Source organism: Pipistrellus hanaki, assembly GCF_964339955.1.
Source record: "Pipistrellus hanaki genome assembly, chromosome: 2".
Taxonomy (NCBI): Eukaryota; Metazoa; Chordata; class Mammalia; order Chiroptera; family Vespertilionidae; genus Pipistrellus; species Pipistrellus hanaki.
In genome coordinates this window covers 20,618,040-20,643,735 of record NC_140504.1, presented here as the reverse complement: position 1 = coordinate 20,643,735, position 25,696 = coordinate 20,618,040, and the positions used below count along the sequence as shown (strand labels likewise).

The following is a 25,696-nucleotide window of genomic DNA, read 5'->3' as shown; positions in this document are numbered from 1 at the left end:
TCTTCCCACTGGAACAACGATCAAACCATTACCCAGGAATGGCTAAGAGAACCTGGTCTAGGCCACTTCTTTGGGTGTTTACTTGTTCTGGAATCCTGTGTCCACACTCCTGTGTCCTCAGGAATCCACCAAGGGCCCCACTAATTTATAGCAGAGCAGTCCCTTCCTTATTTGTTCTGAGAGAAACACCCTCATGGAGGAGAAGTCTTGGTCTCAGCCTGTGCTTGTTCAAACTTCAAAGTATCGAGTCCTCACCAAATGCATTTCTTTAGCTCTGGTGACACAAGGCAGGTCAGAGGAAGAACCCTAACTTGTCGCCCTCACCTCAAAACTTCATAATCCATTGTTCAGCCCTTTGGATGCATCAGAATTTTGATATATTCTGGAGGAAAAAACAAAAAACAAAACACTGTCTTGCTGTTTACTTTTCAATAAATTTAAATTCTGAGGGTACAGCATCTCATGGATTCACGGTGCAATAGCCTTAGCAGGAAGGCGACTTTGGAGTTTGACAGGAAGCAGAACACGAGTGACTTTTCTCCAGATGCTCCTGCTTTGTACAGTTTGCTACCTGGAGTTACTGTTATACTTTATGCTCACTAACACATCTCTTGCTCAAAATACACCTCCATCAAAAATTCAGCTTCCTGTCGGGCATGAACACCCGTAATTTTAAGATGAGCTGTGTGTCCCCTCCTTTTCTGGAGACCTTGCTGATAGCCAGCAAAAATGCCCTTGGACTCCAGCCTCCCCAACACAGCCACTGCTCTGGCAGTCCTGCTCCTGGCAGGCTTCCTTCCTAGGCTCCATGTGGTCAGAGTAGACTTGGTTCCTTTTAATAGAATAAGAATCTCCCTCTAGCCAAAACCGGTTTGGCTCAGTGAATAGAGCATCGGCCTACAGACTGAAAGGTCCCGGGTTCGATTCCGGTCAAGGGCATGTACCTTCATTGCAGGCACAGCCCCAGTGGGGGATGTGCAGGAGGCAGCTGGTCGATGTTTCTCTCTTATCGATGTTTCTAGCTCTCTATCCCTCTCCCTTCCTCTCTGTAAAAAACCAATAAAAATATTTTTTTTTCAAAAAATATCTCTAATTACAGAAGAACAAAGTACTTTTTTAAATACAATTTGTCCCAAAATGAAGTGTTCTGGTCGCCAAATCGAAGGTGTAATGATCTAGGTAGTCCTGAATCTTACACAGATTCTTTAAAACTAGCTTTAATTTCCAGAAGGTTTATACCATCTAATTTTGTTGGTACCATTTATTATTGTGTGATGAAAAATTAACACTATCAAAAAGTAATAGTTTCCACTAATAATTCCACCCATTCAAGTTTGAAAGGCAGCATATCAGCTTACAGGGAGATTGCTTCAAACTTCGTAATTAATCCCCAAGTGACGTAAGAGTTCTGCGGGTCAGTAAAGAGGAGGATAGGAAGGGATGTCATAAAGCAGTAAGATTGCTCAAGGTGCGGCCCAAAGCCATACCCCCTCGAGCTCTGCGGGATCATGTTCTCAGGCAGAGAGGAGTTAGGGTTGGAGAGAACCCAAACGAAACACCACCAAAAGCATGCGGGGGAGCGCAGGCCATGGTAGTTATGATTTTGGATGCCTTGTGCCTCTTGAGTCGGTAATAATAACAACATTTATCACTCCCGGGATGCTTTCGAAACCTTGGAAGCCCCTCAAAGCCTGACCCACTGAGTTGCTGAGAAAGGTCAAACTACAAATATCATGTGACCTGATGTCTCCCACGCTGGTGGACGGCACCGGGGAGGGAGAAACCAGCACTGGGTGCCATGTAGCACCCTCCTCACTGAGCTTCCCCGCATCCACCGGTGGCTGTTCCTTATGCTCACCGCAGGGGGCCAGCTGACCCATGGCAGTCTGCTCACATCACACCTCGGCTAACATTCAGGCCTCACGTCAATCTTACAACAAAGATCAAATTACAATAGGGCCTTCAGGACTTGGCATCACCTCTGGCCCTATTCCCAGCCATCATCTTCCCCTCGCTGCTCCTGCACACTGACCGCTATAAGCTCCACAAGCATTTCCCTGAGGGTTCCTTCCTACCACAGACGGCACAGGCCATTCCTCTGTCAGGAACTCTCTGTACAGATTGTTCCCTTAGTAGGAACTCTCCCCCCGCCACCCCACTTTGCCTGCCTCAGACATGTACTCAGGTCCCAGCTTAAAAGGCCTGTTCCTCAATTAATGCCCCACCCCACACTAGTTTACCTCTCCCAGCACTAATTATCTTTCCCTCAATAATTTTTAAAAAAATATTTTTTACTGATTTCAGAGAGGAGGAAAAAGGGAGAGAGAAATAGAAACATCAATAATGAGAGAGAATCATTGATCAGCTGTCTCCTGCACGTCCCACAGTGGTGATCGAGCCCGCAACCTGAGCATGTGCCCTAACTAGGAATTGAACTGTGACCTCTTGGTTCATAGGTCAACACTCAACCCCTGAGCCATGCCAGCCAGGCTTTCCCTCAAGAATGTATCACAATATGCAAGTATGCAGTCATGTGCATGATGACCTCATTAATGTCTTCCTCCTCCACGTAAGCTGTGATCTCTGTAGAGCCCACACCCATTTTGTTCAGAATCATTTCCTAATGCCTGGCTCAGGTACCTCATAGGTTCTCACCAAATGCCTGATGCATGTGTAAATGGTGATGGGCTGGCCCATCCTTTATGCGTGTAATATCTGGGTTCACTCCAACTTCTCCAGCACCAGGCATAATCAGCATGCATATCTCTATCCCCAATACAGTAAAAATTGAATCATATATGAGTCTCTATCATTTAATAGCATTTTGATTACTTGCATCCATGCATCGTCCTTCAAAAAGAAAGTCATCAGACTTCTAGTGCTAAATAGGGACTCAGTTATTTTGACTGAACAGTTTAAACATTAGGCAAATGTTAAGCCATCTGGTCAAGATAACTGAGCTTCCTACGTTTTTTGACTGTTAGAGACCCTCTCCCTGACCAAAAAGTTCAGTCCAATGCCACTTAGATCTGTGTTAACCCCACCAGTCAAAGGGAACTTCTCCTTGCTCTTCATGTGCCATCCCTCTGACTGACTATCTGGGACATGAAGGTTAACCATGTGTGGCTACAATGCATCCCTTACTGTTCACAGAGCTCTCTGTGTAGTTGATGCACATGGTCCCCTTTTTCTCTAAAATAAAATAGCCCCTTTTCTGACTCAATCCCTTTATTTAAGGTGATTTTTCTTCTCAACTCTGATCTGTCTTGGAAAAAAACAAGTTTGTTTGAAAAGAAGAGTATTGATAAGCTTGCTCTGCCAAATATTAAATACATTTTAGGACTCTGATGACAGATGTGACTAGTGCCAAGACTTCTGTTTCAATAGCAGTGAAAGAAGAATGTGAGATCCCCAAAATGCAAACCCTGGCCAGTGCCTATTCAGGCCTGAAGTCCGCCATGGCTCTCGGGGTATACTTGACCCACTGAGGCTGCTTCTAGGCCAATGCCCAATTTAAGGCTGCCTCTCCCAATCCCCAAGTGCCTGGTTTCTCCTGGATTTCCCGGCCTCTCTTGTCTTCTGGCCATTATCACTTTTATCCACTGAGCCAAAATCTTCTCTTCCCTCACACCATCTTTTGTTGGCCTAATGAGAAAGTTCTCATCCACCTCAATGGTGAGTCCCAGGTGTTAGCAACTGGCATCACCATGTCAGTCCTCAAGGGCCAGTGCTGCTCAGCTTTCCTCAAGCCCAATAATCTAATCTCCACTCCAAGGAGAGCGAAGAGGGGAACCCTCTCAGCCCTGGAGAAAGTTGCCCTCCCACCCAGAATAGACCGAACAGCTCTTTACCATCCAAAAAGAACAAGACATCAAACGTTGGGTTTTCATTTCAAAAGAAAGTTATAGCCTGTTTTTCATACCATAATTCATTTAATACTCACAAATATCCCCGGCACATGCACATTAAAAGGTGACATATTCTTGCCCAGCTTGTTTGGCTCAGTGGTTGATGGTCAACCTATGAACCCGGAGGTCACGGTTCAATTCCTAGTCAGGGCACATGCCTGGGTTGCGGGCTTAATCCCTAGTGTGGGGCATGCATGAGGCAGCCAATCAATGATTCTCTCTCATCAGTGATGTTTCTATATATCTCTCCCTCTCCCTTCCTCTCTGAAATCAATAAAAATACTTTTTTAAAGTGATATGTTTTTTATATTTAAGAAATTTCTGAGAGACAGGATACTCATTGTTATTTGTATTTTGTTTAATGCTCAATTTTTTTTTCTTTTTTTTTTAAATATATTTTATTGATTTTGTACAGAGAAGAAGGGAGAGAGACAGAGAGCTAGAAACATCGATGAGAGTCATCAATCAGCTGCCTCTTGCACACCCCCTACTGGGGATATGCCCGCAACCAAGGTACATGCCCTTGACCAGAATTGAACCCGGGACCCTTCAGTCCCCAAGCCGACGCTCTATCCATTGAGCCAAACCAGTTTTGGCTAATGCTCAATTTCTTAAACTTTTAAGTTTAATAACCAAAACTTCGAAAATCAAATTTTCTTATCCTTTCAAACAATGATCATATACTTACGTTACCTTAAATTATTTATGCTACAATTAAAATGAAAGCATGACTAATTTTTGAATACTTCAAACACACAATGACTACAAAATTCTTAAAACAATTCTAAAATATTAACCCAATTTGCTTTCTAATTATTTCTATACTTCTCATGCCTTTTCAAGTATTATACAAACGTCTCAGGCCAAAGGCAGGCAGTATCACTCAGGGTCTGGTTGGGAAAACCAGACTGGCTGAGGGTATTGCCGACATAGGGAATTAGGTGCTATGTGTATGGAGGCTCACAAGCACCCCACTGCCCCTATTGCCTGCAGGAAGCCGGTGCTCACCCTCCCACCAGCACCGAGCCCACCCCGTCAGGCTCAGAGCCAAACCCAGGGGTGTTCTTCACTGCCTCTCCTCCCAGTCAGGAACAAGCATGTACCCATACCCAGGGTTTGTTAGTATATGCAGCCCCAGAGAATAAATACAAAGCCCGCGTGTATTGCTGTTCTCCTAATCACTGCAAACAACACTAAATTAAAAACCCACCATGGCACTAACTCTTCCACCACAACTTTTGTGTTCACTTTATGTTAACTTTTTTTCTTTCCCATATCTCTAGCTTTTTACAAATTCAACTCTTCCGGTGAACGTAATTACCATTTTCTGTGTGATACATTGCCAAAGGCAGGCAGGAAGTGTACCAAGTCAACTCCTATGTTCTTTTAGAGCAGCCCCCGGAGTCCTGGAAGCCACTCTTGTTTGGTTCCAGATCACTCCTGAGGTTTTCTCAGGCCAAGACAGAGAGCTAGCTGCCCTCCAGGGGCTCTGGCTCCTCCTAGAGACCCCTCTGGGCAGAGAGGGGCTCGCTGTGGAGAACAGCAGTACTGACGTGTCTTTAAGGCTTTGCAGTCACAATAATGCTCCGATTTAACATACCCTATTGTTGTGACCTACTTTTCTTATGCATGAGATTTCATTTGCCAACATTTTTTTTTCATCCTGACTTTCCTCAAGGATGCGAGAGCTTAGCCTTATGTGATGTGCCCAGCATGACCTCAACAGTCAGCAGCGGATGCATTTCAAACCTGGTCTAATCCCAAAGCTCATGCTCTCCATTCCACAGCACTCAGTGGATGAGAAGCTAGAGTTCTGGTCATTTTTCATTTATTCCATGAACCAGTCCTCCCTTAGAGCTTAGGACTCATCCTTCCTTCTCCATCCCTTGTCACCTCCCCGTTCCGGACACGCTGCCAACGATGAAGAGAAGAAACACGCCTGTGGTCACATCAAACTGAAAAAGAGTTACTTCTTAATTTATTTTTATAGCTTCAAGAACTATTCTCTCAAGGCAATCAAGTTACCTCACGTTTCAAGGTCAAGGACAGGATAAATAGGAGAGTGTACGTGAACAACAAAAAGAAATAACCTGAACAGAACAAGCAACCAAGCAAAGGTAAATGAAGATTCAAACCTTGCCCAGCTCTAAGTTTCAGAATAAAGGATCTGCTTTCTCCTCACAGAATTAGCCTGTGGATCAACTAAGAGCCCATTTAAAGCTCTTAGCTCAGCATCTGTCACAGAGTAATTGCTCAAAAAAGAATGTTAGTAATCATTAGCAGTGTTTTCACTTCTTTCTGAACCAGCCAGTTTACAGGGCACCTACAATGTGTACAGGATAGCGATTTGAGCTGGGATTAGCATAAACCAACAATCCTGCCTATCCACTAATATCAATCATCTTTTTAACAGATTAATTTTATTGAGAGAAATGCTGATACAGGTCATAAGGTGTTGTTCTGAGTAAGGAGAAGAGGGGGCTGGAGCAGGTGGGGTCAGCCAGCTGCCAGGGATGGGCTGCACGTGGTGTGTTTTAGTGAAGAGCTTCCACCCACCTTCTTTCATGATCTGAGAAAAATAAATGAGTCAAAAAGTAAATCAGTTCAGAACTATCATGGATTAAACTTAAATGCACATCCTCATTAAGCATTAAGTTAAATATGATCTAAGCATTTCAGATGGCTTCTCTTCATCAGGAAGTTAAAGGACAATCTTGGTTTTAGCACATAAAAAAAGAGTCTACTCTATCCAATCCTACTTTGTCCCAATAAGATACACTATTTTTATTTCTTTGTTTCTTCATTCAGAGTGATTATATTCCCAAATGGAGGCCCACCAAAGTCTTCTGTCTATAGGCCTGATAGATCAAATAAACTGAAATTAGCTCAGAAGGTTGTGGAAATGTCACAGTAGAGAAAACTGAAGCGTTCCCGTACCACATACTATAAAACCGACCTTTTTGAAAAAACAGAAGGAAAATCCTCAGACTGCTGGTTACATGGCCAATCTGTTTCAGTCAAAGCTATCTCAGTTTCTGTCAACAGCGGCACAAATGGACAATAAATAATTCCTTTCGGTTCCTAATTTCTCAAGTACAGAATAAGATACTTAACATAGCTTTGAGTGACCTGATTAGTAACTGCAGCCAATTGGGCAGAAGTTTTAAAATATAATTTTAAAATATTATATGATGGAAGTCTTTCTATCATGCTCAAAAAAGTACTGGAAATAGCTGCTAGATTAAATGCTACAATGAAAACCTACACTATATGTATAAACTAGAGGCCCAGAGCATGAAATTCATGCACAGGTAGGATCCCTAGCGGCTGCCAGCTACCAGCCAGGAGCCCCTTTTCCTGGCTGCCAGCTGCCAGCCACAACCTTCCTTCATTCCACGCCGCCCCCTGGTGATCAACATACATCAAAGCAAGCGATCAAAGTCCCAGTTGGTTAACTCCCAAGGGGACACTTTGCATATTAGGCTTTTATATAGAGAGATATTTACTATAAAATATATCACTTAAGCTTATATATTTTATAATTGGTTCTTCTATATCATCCAACCAAGTGTTCATTGAGATATTTGCCGCTCAGATTTCCAATAAATGCAACACAAATTTTGGAACTCCCTGTGAAACACCTCCATAAAAATGTTTCTAGAGAAACTATACACCTAAATATATATTCCCGCCAATGGTGTGGGTATCTAGGGAGTTTGCCATCTGACTCAACTATGGATAGAGGGAGTAATTTTTTTTTCATGTGAAATTAAACCTTCAAGCCTATTCCAATCATGAAAATGGGATTCACATTTATATTAACCAGAGGGCTAGTCCAAGCCCCAAAAGGCCTGCTATCTAATTGAAGACAAACTACCCTGTCAGGACAACCAGAAGGGAGTCAGGGTTTCAAGCCTGTGAGATAAGCCAATTGGACCAACACTGGGGACATATTTTCTTTCTGTCTCACTGGGAACACTCATAAAAGTTGAAGATTTACAAAACTGACCTCTGACCAACAGCAAAAGAAATTTTGTTTTTCACTAACTACCAAAATTTGGTACTATGCAGATAAAGTTCTCTAACCCTTGGAAAGTACAATCAAAAATAAAAAACAAATTTAAAAAATAAACCAGTGTATTTGAAAATTAAGAAACAGCTTTCTACATATGAGTTTTAAAAAAATAAATCAGTTTTAAAATTACAAAATATTTAGGATTGGATGCCAAAGAAAATCCTGTGTATCATATGTAAGGTAACTAATACAGAACTTGAAAAAAAATAGATATAATAAAAAGAATAAAAATTAAAATAAGAAGAATAGAAAACTAAAAACCTAACCATTCAGTTCAAGAAATCATAAAAATAATAAAACAAAGTATGAAGGGGCTAATAAATATAAGAACAGAAATGAATAACATAATAACCAAACAAGTTTCATAAAGTCAAAAGCTGACTCTATAAAAATTTGTAAAATGGATAAAACTCTAACAAAACTGGGCAATAAAAAATGAGAAATTGCACAGATCAATATAAAAATTAAATATGAAAATGGTACAGAAAAAATATAATTTCATGAAAAAATACTATGAATGATACACCAGTAGGTCATTAGATACATTAGATAATTTGCTAGACAAATGTTTTTTAAAAAACTTGATTTAGGGAAACTAAAAACCCTGAAAAGATCTAAAAGCATTTAAAAACAAATTGAATCAGTAACAAATAAAATCAATTGAAAAAAAGCAACAATTCTTTGAAATGGCACAGCTACTTTGGATGACAGTTTGGTGGTTTCTTATGAAACTATAGTCATATGCTTACCACATGATCCAGCAATCATGCTCCTTGGTATTTACCCAAAGACGTTGAAAATTTATGGCCACACAAAAATCTCTACACAGAGGTTTATAGCAGCTTTAGTCAACATTACCAAAACTTGTAAACAATGAAGGTGTCCTTGGGTAGGCAAATGGATAAATAAACTAGTGGTACATCCACACAATAGAATATTTCTCAATGCCATCAAACCATGAAAACAGTACACATTACTATTTGAAAGAAGCCAGTCTGAGATATACTACAACTATATGACACTCTGAAAAGACCAATCTATGGAAACAGGTAAAAGATCAATTATTGCCAGGAGGGATGAGAGAGATGATGATGAGAGAGAGAGAGAGAGAGAGAGAGAGAGAGAGAGAGAGAGAGAGAGAGAGAGAGAGAGAGAGAGAGAGAGAGAGAGAGAGAGAGAGAGAGAGAGAGAAATTGATAGTTAGAACACAATGGATTTTTAGGGCAGTAAAAGTACTCAACAATACTATTACGGTGAATGATGTCATTATACATTTATCAAAACCCATAGGCGTTGTGCTTTCTATGGGTGATGAACTGTAGATTCATCGATTGTGAGCTTTGGGTGATGAAACTGTGAGCTTTGGGTGATGAACTGTAGATTCATCGATTGTAACCAATATACTACTCTGGCGTGGGGGAAGGCTGGGGTCATGTAGAGACAGGTAATATATGGAAATTCTGTACTTTCTGCTCAGTTTTGCTGTGATTTTAAAACTGCTCCTTTTTAAAGAAAAATATATGTATATTTAAAAGGAAATTTAACATATTTTAACATTGCCCCCCCACACACACACACACCAATTCTTAATGGTTTACAATTATTTTACCAAACATCTGAAAAAAGATAACGAACATCTTAAATAAAACATTAGCAACCTAAATCCAGCAGTATATTGAAACTTAAACAATAACCATATATGGCTCATTCCTAGAGTGTAATAATGTTTTAACTCCAGAAAATTTATTCATGTGGGAGCTAACTTAACATGTTAAAAAGAAAAATATATATAATTATTTGAATAGATCTGAAACCCTCACTTAACTATTGTAAAGCCCATCGATAATTAGAAACTAAATTCTTAGCAAAGTAGTCAGAGGAGGTAAAGCTCATGACCTCATAAAAGATGTCCTCTGAAAAATTACGGCCAACGTCATACTTAATTATGAAACAGTAGAAGTGTTTCCTCATCATCAAGAAAAGTTCAAGAATTTTCAAAATCAGCTCTTCTGTTTAGCCCAAAGTTTTAGCCAGCACAATAAAACCAGAGGTGAATATAAAATGTTTAAGGGTAGGAAAGGAAGAAACAATCTTGTCATTAATTGCAGGTAATATGATTATTTACAGATGTATTTGTTTTCTGTTGCTAAGTAACAAATTGCCACAAACTTAGAAGTTCCATACAGCACACATATAAATCTCACAGCTCTGCCCTAGCTGGTTTGTTCACTGGGTAGAGCATTTGCCCACAAACTACAGACTAAAAGGTCCTGGGTTCAATTCTGATCAAGGCTCGATACCCAGTCCTGTGGCAACCAGTTGATGTGTCTCTCTCACATCAATGTTTCTCTCTGTGTGTCTCTCCACCTCCCCTCCACTCTCTCTAAAAAATGATGGGGGCCAAAAATTTCACAGTTCTGTAACTCAGAATTCTGTTCTCTGCTCAGGGTCTCACAAGGCAGGAATCAAAGTGGGGCCCTACTTCTGATTTCAGCCAGAGATTAGGGCCTTCACCTAAGCTCCTGAGGTTGTTGGCAGATTTCAGTTCCTGTGGTTGTAGGACTGAGGTGTCCATTTCCGTGATGGCTGTCATCTGAGTACTGCTCTCAGCCCCTGGAGCTGCTGGCAGTCACTTGTCACCTGGCCCACACTGTGACAGAATATTTATTCAAAGCCACTGGAACAATCTCTCCCTTCCATGAGTTATAACTGAGTCTTATATGATACTAGAGGTCCTATGCATGAATTTCGTGCAAGAGTAGGCCTTTGCAGCCCTGGCTGCCTCGGCCCTCACGGCCGCGTCTTCGTCCGGAAGGACGTCTGGATGGTCATCCCACTGTTCGGCCACTTGTCCTATTTACATATTATGCTTTTATTATTATAGATAGCGTCTATCCCCTCACTTTTGCCATGCAAAATAACCCAATTAAAGGGTGACTATTGCATCATATTCACAAGTCCTGCCCACACTCAGGGAAGGGGATTATATGAGGTGGGTACCTCACAGCAGTTCTTACTAAACAGTCTTTCGGATCTAGGAAACCGTGACTTCCAGCAAAATGACATTTCATGACACAAATTTTACCATAGGCTAATTGACGTGAACAATAGTTAAGTTCCTTTCTGATCACAAAAACATCACCAAACTTCTAAAGAAAGACCCAAAGCACTTCTAATATGAAACATTGACATTAGCATGAGCTATACACACATTTAAGGAAGATTAATAAAATAAAATAAAAAGTCAGATCATTACTTTCCACTTTTTCCAGTTCAGGGTCACAGGTTTCCAGGGCCCATTATGCATAGCAGTTCAGGGACCCACCCTGGACAGGACGCTCTCCTGGCCCAGGTGCTCACACATGCACCCCCACACTCACTCAGGCTGAGACAATTTAGACGCACTAGTTACCCTGCCGGGCACATCTTTGGGATGTGGGAGGAAACCAAGCTTCTGGAGAAAACCCACACAGACATGGGGAGAATTTGCATACTCCACACAGACAGTGGCCCTGGTTGGGACCAATATTCATTTTCTCATCTATGTCCATACTGAAGCAAGGCTATTTGAGGACCTACTGTCCACCAGAAGGTGGAAATCCTGGGGCCTTTCTTAGGTATTGCCTACCACAACATAGACAATTCAAGAGGTTCTTAAAAACGATTATAACTAATATGACAGTTTAATAGGTTCATAAGCACAAGATCAACAGGCGAAAAAAAAGTATTTAGACCAGAATCAACTAACACAAATGTAGTGGAAAAGAAGATTCCAATATGAATGCAAAACAAAACTACCAGGTACCAAACTGGACGGGGGGGGGGGGGGGGGGGGGGGGGGGGACTACCAAAAACAGTACAAGATCCAGAGAAAACAGTCAAACTACCAATGACAGATGTGAAAGGGCATCTAAACAAGTGGTATATTTACCACAATCAAGAATCGTAAAACTTAATGTTTTATAATAAATAAGCCAATTCTCTCCAAATCAATCAATAAATTCAATGAAATTGAAATAAATACCCCAATAAGGTTTTTTAAAATGGAACTTGTCAACTCATCCTCAAATTAATAGCAAAGGACCAAAGGAAACGTACAGCTTGGCTCAGTGGTGGAGCATCGACCTATGAACCAGGAAGTCAATTCCCAGTCAGGGCACAGGCCTGGGTTGCAAGCTCAATCCAAAAATATTGAAGGAGGAGGAGAAAGGGGGGGTCACACTTCTGGATAATGTGACTTATTATTAAGAAGCTAGAGACACTAAAATAACCAATGCCAGGTATTCATAAAATAATGACAGACAAACAGACCAAGGAACACATCTGAATACAACTTCTCACACATAGGAAACTCCCTTTATGGCATAGGTGGCATTACAATATAAGCCATTAAGTGATGCTGGGACAACTCAATGTTGGTTGGAGAGAAAATCATTTTTCACACACATATAATGTGGAAAACAACCTCTGAATACCTTTACAAGAAAATAAGAGGCTATTTATATAACATTGGAGTAGGAAAGGGATTTCTTAAATAAGATATAAAAGCACAAACCATGAAAGAACAGATCATCTTAATTAAACTGTAAAACATATTTAGAAAAAAGTCAGTATACATGAAGTGGAGAAAAATGAACAGACAGCAAGCCATAGACTAAGAGGAGAAATTTGCAATATGTATAATCCACTAGAGCCATGGTCGGCAAACTGCGGCTCGAGAGCCACATGCGGCTCTTTCTTTGGCTCCTTGAGTGTGGCTCTTCCACAATAGACCATGGCCTAGGTGAGTCTATTTTGAAGAAGTGGTGTTAGAAGAAGTTTAAGTTTAAAAAACCTGGCTCTCAAAAGAAATTTCAGTCATCTTACTGTTGATATTTGGCTCTGTTGACTAATGAGTTTGCCGACCACTGACCTAAAGCCATAGGGCTCCATCCTACTCCTGCTTCTTCTGGGTTTGTACGTGGAGATTCCAATGGATTGGAAGCAGACAAAGTTAGGAGGTCAGGCATCTATTCTCCTGGTATCCGTGCATGTCCCATGACTATTTGTGACTATCAACCAAGCATCAGTACTCTTAAAAGAGTCCCTCGCAACATATCCTCATAGTTTCCAGGTTCCTCCTCTGTCCCATTAGCCTTGGAGTACAACAGCCCCCACTATTAGTAGACCTTATGGTTTCCCTAAACCCTGCCCTCACCTTTATTACACTTGCCTCCATAAGCTCCTCAGCACAGCACCCAGCATGGTGAGCACTCAGTGGATGGTTGGTATGGCTATCATGATGGTGGGGTTATTATTGCTGTTACTACAACTATGTCTTCATTGCTACCCAGTCATCTAAGGAACACCTAACCCTCGTTGGGCAGAAATCTAAGGCAGGATAACTAAGACTTAATTTGCTATCAGACTTGAGGAACTCCCCAGAGTTTTCTTACAGTCACCATTATAGTAAATGTTGACCACTCTTTGCCAAATGGAATGACACAGAGTTGTCTTCTCTCCACTTTTAATGAAAGGGCCAGTCCAGTTTATCTCCTGCAACAAGAGAAGCCTTCATTATTTTTAAGTCCAGGCCATGCTGGAAGCCAATTCCAGCATGTCAGCAGAGCTGAATCGTCTGGAATGGCTGAGGGCATTTCCCCAAACCTGAAAAGGCTGCATAAATGATTGCTTGCTGCCTGATAGCTAAGGGCATCTCAATCTACATGTTATTGCCAATACCTGAACAGCCTTAGGAAATTTCTCCAATCTGACAACGGATTCTGTGTACTAAACCCTGGCCTTTGAAGTGTATATATCTCTTGCCTTGGGATAATTTTATTAATAAAAAGCAAGGGGTCCTGAGACACAGGAGACGTTGGTTTCTTCAGCCAAGCTCCTCTGGCCTCCCAAAAGCCTTTCAAAATTATGTTTCATCTCTGGACTCTTGATTAATTTACACATAGCGCTTATCCAGATTCCTGAACCCTTCTAGATGTTGGATTCAGACCACCGGCAAGGCCACACCAATCACTTATATTCCACAGACACCTGCAGGTATGTCAGCCACAAACGTCAGTGATAAGCTTGCAAATGCAGGTCTCCATAAACATCAGCCAACACAAATCAGCAGTGGAGGCTGACCACCCCCCACTCCTGCATCCATATGTGTCTCTGCTGGCTGCAAACCTCCAGGGAGATTCTGCCAGCCAATGACCAGGACATTGGTCCTTGTATACCTAATGACGCCCATGGCCAGGCAGAGTGTTCCCACGTAAGTCCAATTTTACACACATATTTTTAAAACAATGCAAGTTACAACACAGAATGTTTTAATTGGCATGACGTACTGAACTATTTAAAGAAAGTTATGCAATAGGAATTGTGGGAAAATAATGTAATAAACACTTGGTTACCTGCCTCATGGGAAAATATGGAAAATTTTAAACTTCTAGGTATTTTCAAATCATGTATAACTGTCTTATTTTATGGGATATTTACTCCACCCTCATTATATTTGCATGATGTCTAAGAGCATAGTGTTGGAGCCTGAACCCACACATGAGGGGGACCTTCTGGGGTGTAACCTGCACCCCAATCTTCATCGTGACTGGAGAGCAACTAGGGGGTCCACGTGGGAGTCTGTACATGGATTCGTACATTTGTCAAACACATGGAGCTATATACATTTAAGACCTGGGCATATTTCTGTGAGTATTTGTTCCATTTTAATTGCAGTTATAGGAACATGCAGAGGGCTAAAAGTTAAAACACAAGTACTAAAAAGTTACACTTGAAGGTAACTGTACCCACTGTACCAACGTCTTTATGTGACAGAACAAAATCTTGGCATGCTTAGCAAACTGATCTGAACTCCCCAGGAGATTGCTAAGTAATTACTGGTGAGAGGAGCTGACTCAGAGGCCTGTGAGTGGCAAAAGGGAGTCACTTGAAGATTAGGCTTTGATGGGAGTAAACCACCCACTTAATTTACAACTACCTGTCAGCGCCTCAACTCCCTGTGCTCATTCAGAATGGGGTTGATGTGGTGACTCCTGAGATTTTCTGGAAAAGGTGTCAGCCCCAAAGGAATCTAAATCATCAGGAGCATGTGCTCAAAGCCACTGGGGTTGGCCCTGAAGACCAAAATACAATTAGATCTATTTCTAGATGGCTGGGCAAGAAAACTATAGGTCAATGGTAGGTAAACCACATGAGGCTCTTTGGCCCCCTAGATTTGGCTGCTGTGCCTGGACCCTGACCCCCTCTGGGAGTTTGCCTCAGGAATGCTGACCATTCTCCATCCCAGGAACTGGCTGAGCAGGGTTTTAACACCATTGAACATTATCTACCTTGTCATCAGGACTTGAGACCATGGGCCTTGCAGCCATTCCCACCCCTACCCTCCTTGCATGCAGTCTTTCTTCCCTATCTATAATAATAAAAGCATAATATGCAAATCAACTGAATGGCCGAATGGCAGAACAACTGTCTGGAGAACCTTCTGGATGAAGTCAGGGCTTCAAGGGCCTACTCTTGCACGAATTTCATGTATCAGGCCTCTAGTCCCTATATAATCAGCTAGCTAGGAGGAGGTGGTAGACCAGTTTGTCATGGATGACATGCTGTTCTCTCATACTGCCCGAAGTATTGGAATAAACACTCATATATGATTCAACCCTGCCTCTGCTGAATTGGCTCAAGTAGTGACAGGCAGCCTGGACCCATTAGTTGCCCAGTTTCATTTTTATTGTTGACACTATTACAAAAGTCCCCATTCCACCCCTGCTTTGCTCACCTTTGCCCTGCCCCCACAACTCCTTCCCTCTGCCCATCACCACATTATTGACTGTGTCTATGGGTTATGCATATATAATATGTTCTCTGGCTAACCCCTTCACCTTCTTTCATCCAGTTCCCCCTTCCCGCTCCCCTCTGACAACTGTCCGTCTGTTCCATGCACCCATGCTTCTGTTTCTGTTTTGTTCATTAGATTCCACATGTAAGCCGAATCATACAGTATTGATTATTATCAGACCGGTGTGTTTCACTATGCATAATAATCTCCAGGTTCATCCAGGCTGTCCCTAAAGGCAAGGTTTTCTTCTTTTTTTAAAGCCACATAGTATTCCACCGTGTCCCTGTACCACAGCTTTTTAACCACTCATCTGACAGACAACGTGGGCCTAACTATCTTATATAATGAAAGGGTGATGTCCAAATTGACTGAATGGTTGAGTGACTTCTTCAGTATTCTTCTCTTGAAATAAAAGTTTCCTAACCACATAGTTGGATTTTTTTCCCCCCAGCCATTAATAAGCATTGCTGCTGTGTTCGTTTTTTGTTTTTTGGGTTTTTTAAATTATTTGTTTTTAATTTCTTCATTGATTAAGGTATCACATATTTGTCCTCATTCCCCCATTCCCATCCCAAACCCCTCCCCATGCATGCCCCCAACCCTCTGTTGTCTGTGACCACTGGTTAGGCTTATATGCATGCACACAAGTCCCTTGGTTGATCTTTCCTCCTTACCCCCATCCTCCCCTACCTTCCCTCTGAGGTTTGACAGTCTGATCAATGCTTCCCTGTCTCCGGGTCTGTTTTTGTTCATCAGTTTATATTGTTCATTATTTCCCTTAGATGAGTGAGATCATGTGATACTAGAAATACACTTGTAAGAACCGAAAATGAGACAAATTGCTGCTGTGTCTGAATCCCTCCAGTCCATCTGGCGTCTCTGGTGGCACAACATCGAAGACGGTCCCTGGAGAAAGGGTGGCCAGACCTCAGTGTGGCTTCCCTCCCGGTCCCTTGCCAGTGGTGCAACCTTGGGCAAGTCACTTACCTTGATTATTATCTGACCGGTGTGTTTCACTTTGCATAATAATCTCCAGGTTCATCCAGGCTGTCCCTAAAGGCAAGGTTTTCTTCTCTTTTAAAGCCACATAGTATTCCACCGTGTCCCTGTACCACAGCTTTTTTATCCATTCATCTGACAGACAACGTGGGCTTAGCTATCCTGTATAATGAAAGGGTTATATCCTATGGCCCCAGGTTTACGCCTCTAAAGTGTGGAGAGTAAACGAGATAATGATACCGCTGCAATTAACCTAGTTATAGGAAAGGCGCAAAGGGAAGGCCAAATATTACAGGCATGTCATATGGGCAGCTCCACCAGGAAGGTACACCTTCCCCTTTCCCAGGGGACTAGACGAAGGGAAGATAGACGCATGCCCCATGAAGCTGGGGTGACATCAGGAAGGTCCATCAGTCACACCTGAGAACAGGTCATTGGCCAGAATGGGCATAAAATTTGGGACATTTAATCCCCTAAACAAAGGAGTTCGCTCTCTTGGTTCCTCTTGTGTTCTTGGGACTCTTATTGCTTGGGACCTGCACACACAAAGCCTTGTGGACCCCACACACCATGAGCTCATGGGCTGCGGCTGGACCTGGTTCCTACATGGACGGGAAGCTCTGGACACTGGCTTTGCTTCTAGCGTTACTGATAGCTCATGGGCCCAGGGTTTAGGACACTGTCAATTCCCCCAGAGTCCCAGGCACCTAAAGGAAAAGATCAGGAAGCTGGATGTTCTAGGAAAGCAGCTCTCCCCATCGGACATGACCTCTGTTCTTTCCCCCGGAGGTTTAGGACAAACATCACAGGCGGGGACATGCCATGGGAAATATGTAGGTTCACAGGGCTTGTTGAACCAAAACAAAGGCCAGACCCAAAGAACCAGGTGAGCTGCATTTTCTCCACCTGCGTCCCTAATCCCCAGGCTGGGAGATAAGGATCGTCTCGGTCACACCCGGGCTCAGCCATTCAGCTTTCAATAGTCAAGGATTGATTATTCACATGCTCCTCCCAATCCCACCAACCTGCACCTCTGCCAAGAAGAAGAATAAAAAAAGATGACAGAGTCACATTTCCTGACTTGCTGATAGCACAAGATTAGGGTCAAGGAGGCTAAGAGTCATAGCTAAGGTTTTGTTTCATGGCCTGGCAGTTTTTCGTCCTCACCTTCCTTTCTCATAGGAAAGGCGCAAAGGGAAGGCCAAATATTACAGGCATGTCATATGGGCAGCTCCACCAGGAAGGTACACCTACCCCTTCCCCAGGAGACTAGACAAAGGGAAGTTAGACACATGCCCCATGAAGTCGGGGTGACATCAGGAAGGTCCATCAGTCACACCTGAGAACACATATGAAAAGACATCCACAGCTGATGGCATTCTTTCCAAGAGTATACCTAATTTTTTTTTTTTTTTTTAAGCTTGTGGATGAAAACAGAGCCACACACTAAACCTGACAAGTTCAGGGAAGACCTGAGTCTTACAAACTCAGAGGCCAGAAGTAACCACAGGATGACCTAAAATTAAAGCTTCTTAACTAAAAGGGAGTCATGCTGGGTAGTCACGTCTGAGGCTGGTATCTACCCTGACAACGGTCAATCTCTACCTTAGCTGAACCTGTATGTTGTATTTGTGCATCTAAGATAGCATACCTTTGGGATGTCAATGTATCTTCTCCTACTAGAGGCCACAGATCTGTTATCCTTTACTTACCGGCTGTGAACTGTATGATACCCACAAGGGTAAAGAAGTATGTGTCGCTGAAACCGGTTTGGTTCAGTGGATAGAGCATCAGCCTTCGGACTGAAAGGTCCCGGGTTCGATTCCGGTCAAGGGCATGTACTTTGGTTGCGGGCACATTCCCAGTAGGGGGTGTGCAGGAGACAGCTGATCGATGATTCTCTCTCATTGATGTTTCTAGCTCTCTATCCCTCTCTCTTCCTCTCTGTAAAAAACCAATAAAATATATTTTTTTAAAAAAAGAAGTATGTGTCTACACATCTTACTTTTCATGCAATCCCAGAGATTCCCCCTCTTTGCTTTCTCCCGCCTCCCCAATCCATCACCAATGAATCTCACCCAGTGCATAACCGCCGCTCCCTGGAGCATTTCCTCAGTCCGCTGAGATTTTGCTTCCTGGCAATTGTCAGTTTGGCTCAAATAAACTCATAAAAATTCTTAAAAGTTTGGATGTTTCTTACATTGGCAAGTTATTAGCAATAATAATCGTGATCACGTACCTAGCTAGCACTCACTGTGGGCTGGCACTGTCCTGAGTGCCGTACATATGCGTAGATATTAGTGCATGGGAACCTCACCAAAAACTGTTTGAGGATGTACCGGCGTGAGGTGAGCATGAGTACCTCACCTCTGCCCACACTGGGGAGACATGAAAGCTAGAATTTTAAAATGTTTAAATATGTGCTCCTGGTCAATACCAGTCTGCTCTAACTGTTATTTTTTATATATATATATATTGGGTCGGCAACTAAGTAATTGCGGATTTTTTAAAGAAAATCAAAGACAATTTTTTCATGGAACTAAATAACTTTATTCTGTAATGTATTGCCCATTTTGATCAATGACCTTTTGCCATCTTTCAGGCAGCATCATAATCCCACGTTCAAAAAACTTCAGGTTTTTATTAGCAAAAAACTGAATCAGGTACGATTTGACATCATCATCATTATTGAAATTTTTACCATTCAAGGAGTTTTGTAAAGATTGAAACAAAAAGTAATCAGATGGTGCAAGGTCAGGACTATATGGTGGATGTGGCAAAACATCCCAACCAAGCTCCATTAATTTTTGCCGAGTGACCAAAGATGTGTGTGGCCTTGCATTGTCATGATGGAATACAACACCTTTTCGATTTGTCAATTCGGGCCGCTTTTCTTCAACTGCATTGTTTAATTTCGTTAGTTGTTCAATGTAGACATCAGAATTGATCGTTCGGTTGGGTGGTAAGAGTTCAAAGTAGACAATTCCTTTGTAATCTCACCAAACTGATAACAAAACCTTCTTTTGATGAATATCAGCTTTTGATGTTGAGTTGGTTCACCTGGCCTGCTCCACGATCTTTTCCGCTTGATATTGTTGTAAACAACCCATTTTTCATCACCAGTTATCAGTCGTTTTAAAAATGGATCATTTTCATTACGTTTCTTTAGCAAATCGCAGCTGCTAATGCGTTGCGTTAACTGTGATTCTTTCAGTTCGTGAGGAACCCATGTATCGAGTTTTTGAACATAGCCAAGTTGTTTTAAGTGATTTTCAATGCATGTATGTGATACATGAAGCTTCTCTGCAATCTCACGTGTTGTACTGTGACAGTCTGAATTGATTATTGCTTTGATTAGGGCGTCATCAACTTCAACTGGACGACCAGAGCGTTTTTCATCTTTGAGTGAAAAATCACCAGAACGAAATTTGGCAAACCAATTTTGACACTGCCGTTCTTTTAAGGCTTCGTCACCATAAACAGCACATAACTTTTTATGAGCTTGCGATGCGTTTTCCCTTTGCGGAAATAAAAAAGCAAAATATGACGAAAATGTTCCTTTTGATTTTCCATTTTTCAACGAACGCCAAACGAAAACTACAAAACAGGTCAAAAAACTTTTTTTACTGATTAACAGCTGAATAGCCAACTATCAAATAACAAAATGTGTTTTACATTTTACTACGTCTGCAAACCTAAAAATTCAACTGAAGCCATATATGTGTGAAACCCGCAATTACTTAGCTGCCGACCCAATATATATATATATATAGCAAAGGTGGAGATTATTGAAGAACAGGTATGGACTCCCACGTGGGGAGAGGGAAAGAGTCCCACAGAATGGACCCCCACACAGGGAGGGTGGAAGGGTTCCCTCATTGTTGTTATTGCTACACAAAGCAGCAGGCCTTGGAAAGCCCCTGTGTTCAGGCAGCAGCTTGTGTTCCCCTCTGTTTCCTGTGTGTCTGTCTCCCTCCTGTTTGTGACCTCCAATTCTCACTGCCTCCCAGGCACTATTTGGCTGCTGTGCCTGGACCCTGACTCCTTCCCCCTTCCCCACCTCAGCAACAGAGATGGCTACTTGCCTGCCACTATCCACCCTCCCTGCAGCGACCCCATGGGGGCTCTGCCCGGCTCTCTGGGCTCCCTCTTTTTGACCATACCATCTGCCATGCTTTTGCTTCCAATTGAGGCACCTGTGACCCCCAGGAGGGCCGTCCTGCCCTTCTGCCTCTCTGCAGCCACAGAGAGCCTGAAGGGCCTGGGCTTTGTCAGCCAGGGGGCCCGTAGCCATGACTGGCAGGCATAGAAGTATGGAAGCCCAGACCCCCCGCTGGGGTGGGGACAGCTCTGAGGCGTGATTTACATTCCGAAGCCTTCCTGCAGGTCAGGTGAAGTTTCCCTTCATGTAACTTCGTCTAAGATCCTTGCTTGCTACTCCCCTTCTGCTTGTTTCTCCTGTGAGTGTTTCCTTCTGAAATCACGCTTTGTTCCAAGGCCCGCTTCTGGGACACCAACATTAAGACACAATCTTCTTACTCTGGCACAAAATCCTGACTCTATTCTGGCACAAGGCCCTGAATAAAGGCAACATTTCCCAGCCTCTTATGTAAACTAAGAATATGGCTAAGCTCTTGCCAATGGAATCTAAGCAGGAGTGTGCTGTGGGACTTCTAGGAAGTCCGTAGCTGTTGACTAGAGCTCAGCTTGCCCTAAGACAGAGGCATGCCTTTGGGATGTGGGATAAAAGATCTGGCAACAACATCACGGACCTGGCAATGCCAACCACACGTTGCCTACCACCCCATCCCAACCTCTTTTCATATATATATACACACACACACACACACACACACACACATATATAGTTGATTTTTTATAGAGAGAAAGGGAGAGGGATAGAGAGTTAGAAACACCAACGAGAGAGAAACATCGATCAGCTGCCACCTGCACGTCCCCTACTGGGGATGTGCCCGAAACCAAGGTACATGCCCTTGACCAGAATCGAACGAGGGACCCTTCAGTCCACAAGCTGAAACTCTATCGACTGAGCCAAACTGGTTAGGGCCTAACCTCTTTTATGTGACAAATAAGTTTCTCTCTTTTTAAATCCAATGTCGTTTTATTTTTTGTTATATGTTCCCAAACTTATAGTCCAGACCACTACAGAGGCTGAACAAAGGCAGATGCTTGCTTTCCTGCCTCCTTTGCAGCTAAGTTTTGCTGGTGTGACCCCGTTCTGGCCAATTATCTATAAGGGAAGTTCTGGTGGGGAGAAAGGTTGGGGGAAAGAAGTCCTAGAAAAAGGTATTTTTTTCCCAGATGGAAAAACAAAAACAAAAACAGGTATATGACATAGAGCTCTCTTGCCATCCTGGCTACCTACTCTCTGCTGCTATCAGGTGATGTCTGGAGCTGTGGCAGCCATTCTATCGTCATGAAGCAGTAAGACTACAGACAAAAAGCCAACAGCTGGAGGTAGCTGTGCAGAAGGACGGAGAGAGCCTGAACCTTCCAAAAACCACAGAGTCACCAAACCATCCCGTGACCCGCCACCCCACACACTGAACAGTCCACAGAGTTCACCTGTTCTCCTGATATTTGCAGCTGAACGCAGCCTAACAGGGAACAAAGCACTGGCATGAACTAAGGAACATTTACTCTTTATAAGACCTGAAGGTGAAACATTCTCAAGAAGCCTACTACGGTAACCTTGGGGGGGGGGGGGGGAGGAAGGTGGGATTCTGAGGAGATAGTTGTCTGTGTTAGACTATCTCAGGTGGCAAGAAACAAACTCCAACTTCAAGGAACTTAATAGGAAATGAGCTCCAACCTGGAGGTCATAGTTCCATTCCCCATTAGGGCACATGCCCAGTTTGCAGGCTCAATCCCCAGGGTGGGGTGTACAGGAGGCAGCTGAACAGTGATTCTCTCTCATCACTGATGTTTCTTTCTCCCTCCTCCTCTCCCTTCCTGTCTTAAATCAATAAAAATATTTGTTTAAAAAAAGAAAGAAAGGAAGGAAGGAAGGAAGGAAGGAAGGAAGGAAGGAAGGAAGGAAGGAAGGAAGAAGGAAAGAAAGAAAGAAAGAAAGAAAGAAAGAAAGAAAGAAAGAAAGAAAGAAAGAAAGAAAGAAAGAAAGAAAGAAAGAAAGAAAGAAAGAAAGAAAGAAAGAAAGAAAGAAAGAAAGAAAGAAAGAAGGGAGCTCCAGGATCAGTTGACTAGGGTGCTCAGCAATGTCATCAGCAACCCAGGCTCCTCCCCCCTCTGCTCAGCCAGTCTGCAAATGGGCTTCATTCTCCAGCTTCTGGCAAGACAGGAGTGTGCTTCCAGGTGGCACATCCAGCCATGACAAGGCCTGTGAGCCCCATCTCCCACTTCCCCCATTTCTCATCCCGATTCTCTTCTCCCTCCAGCTGCACTTGCTTGCTGTTCCTCAAACATGCTGGGTGAACTCTGCCCCAGGGCCTCTGGCCTGCTGTTCCATCTGCCCACGGTGCTCTTCACACACGTGCAGCCCAGCTCCTTCAGGTCCTTGCTCAAATAGATTTCTCAGCGAGGCCTCCCCTGACTGAGTCACTTAAAATCATAACCACCTCCCAATCCCCCATCCCCTTTAGGGCTTGAATTTTCCCCATGGCAGTGTATAGCTGCATCCAACACAGGGCGCAGTCTGCCTAGCAGGTGTGCTCCAGGAGCACAGAGATCTTTTCTGATGGTGCCCTCATGGTCCCCAGGCCCTAGCAGACTAGGTGTCCCATAACTACCTGCAGAAGCAAGGAAAGGCAGACAGGAGGTGGTCAACATCCACAGGAGGACTGGGGAGAGAGGATATTTTCAGAGATGGGCCCCCACCTCCATCCATCCATCACCGCCCGGATTTCCCCCAGCATCTCATCCAGAATTGCATATTCCCGGGCTCAAGGAGCCCCTGGCAAAGAGAAGGATCTTCCTTCAGCTCCACAGTGGGGCGGAGTCAGTGGGTGTTCGGGAGGGGTGGGCTCCTAAAGGAAACGAAGGGAGATGGAGAAATGGATGCTGGGAATGCTCAACAAGACCAGCTCTGCCCTCTAACCCCTGGTCCTCCTCTCTTTTTTTCAGGAGAGGGAGAGGGAGAGGGAGAGGGAGAGGGAGAGGGAGAGGGAGAGGGAGAGGGAGAGGGAGAGGGAGAGGGAGAGGGAGAGGGAGAGGGAGAGGGAGAGGGAGAGGGAGAGGGAGAGGGAGAGGGAGAGGGAGAGGGAGAGGGAGAGGGAGAGGGAGAGGGAGAGGGAGAGGGAGAGGGAGAGGGAGAGGGAGAGGGAGAGGGAGAGGGAGAGGGAGAGGGAGAGGGAGAGGGAGAGGGAGAGGGAGAGGGAGAGGGAGAGGGAGAGGGAGAGGGAGAGGGAGAGGGAGAGGGAGAGGGAGAGATCAATGATGAGAGACAATCTTTGATCCGCTGCCTCCTGCACGCCTCCTATTGGGGATCAAGTCCAAAATCTAGGCATGTGCCTTCACCAGAATTGAACCCAGTGACCTCCTGGTTCATAGGTCGAAGCTCAACCACTGAGCAACGCAGGCCGGGCTGGGCTTTCTCTCTTGTCCGTGGGTTTAAAACAATGGCAGCTCACCCCTTCACTGCCACGTGTCCAAAAACATATGTCAACACCCTAGCTCGTGCTCACCCCGCTGGAATCCGGCTTCCACGCCCAGCCAATGGACTCCGCACCCGGGTATGGGTGACCTACTTGTTTCAAAGTCCTCCTGGTCCTGATCTGCCTCTGCCCTGCTGACAGCTCCAGCTCCCTCCGCAGCCCCAGCGCTCCAGCCAAACCACTCCCCCCCCCCTTTCCAGGTCACTGTCCCCCTTCCAGGTCACTGTCCCCCTCTCCAAGTTACTGTGCCACAGGGACCCCAAAATGCCCGTCCCCACGTTCACCCTGCGGGAGGGCACAGCGCCAAGCCTGGGGGAACGGATGGAGCAGTGAAACCCTGAGTTTGGAGATGGCAGCCACCACGGGGGAGGAACTCTGGGTGCGCCAGCCGGGCCGGAGGGAGGTGTTAGGTGGCGCCGAGTGTGCCGCGCTCCCCTGGGGGGAGGCGTCTCCACGGCCCCCAGGTCCCGACCCCGCGTCGCCCAGGCGCCGCGTCCGGGCTCCAGGCCCCGCCACCGGCTGCCCCGGGGCTCCCGCAGGGCGCAGGGGCGCGGGGTCTGCGGGAATCCCTGGAGGGCGCGGCCCGTGGGGACCCGGCTCCCTGCAGGCCGCCCGGGGGCGGGGAGGGGAGGGGCCGCGCGGCCCTATTTCCCCAGCGCCGCTCCAGCCGGGCCCGTGGACCGCAGCGCCAGCTCCCGCGTCCATGCAGCCCCGCCGGCAAGCGCTGCCCGCGCCCGGGGGCCCGCGCCCCGCCGCCCCGCTGCCCCCGCTGCTGCTGCTGCTGCTGCTGCTGGCCCTCCGGGGCGCGGCGGCGGCCCCCGCGGGCTCCGAGGCTCCCGGGGAGACCGCCGGGTGGCAGCTGGACCCCGAGCTCCCGCACGGGCTGCTGCAGAAGGCGGCGCGCGCGGCGCTGCACTTCTTCCACTTCCGCGCGGGCTCGCCCTCCGCGCTGCGGGCGCTGGCCGCCGTGCAGCGGGGCCGCGCGCGGGTGAGTGCGGGGAGGGTTGGGGGGGGACCAGCGGGTCCGCGCGCGGGTGAGTGCGGGGCCGCGCGCGGGTGAGTGCGGGGGGGACGCGGGGGCCGCTCGCGGGTGAGTGCGGGAGGGAACCGGGGGGCGCGCGCGGGTGAGTGCGGAGGGGCGGGGGGGACCCGGGGGGCGCACGCGGGCGCGCCGGGGGACCCGCCACGCGCCGAGCGGGTGGTAACGCCGAGGGGTGCGCGCCGAGGCCGGGCTGGAGACTGGGCG

The 25,696-nt window shown here is 45.1% G+C and overlaps 1 protein-coding gene and 1 long non-coding RNA gene across 5 annotated transcripts in view; both read left to right on the top strand.

The window, feature by feature from the left end:
* Positions 1-25,696, top strand: part of LOC311618477 — a 384,318-nt gene that overhangs the window by 57,047 nt on the left and 301,575 nt on the right. The gene's annotated exons all lie outside the window — the stretch shown is intronic.
* Positions 24,934-25,696, top strand: part of RARRES1 (retinoic acid receptor responder 1) — a 32,125-nt gene continuing 31,362 nt past the window's right edge. The window contains exon 1 of one of the 4 annotated variants that reach the window (XM_084876033.1): positions 24,934-25,453. In XM_084876033.1, coding sequence (XP_084732159.1) covers positions 25,154-25,453 — 300 coding nt within the window. In that variant the 5' untranslated portion in view covers positions 24,934-25,153. The remainder of the gene's footprint in view (positions 25,454-25,696) is intronic. The other 3 variants (XM_084876034.1, XM_084876031.1, XM_084876032.1) reach the window with 3 other exon arrangements.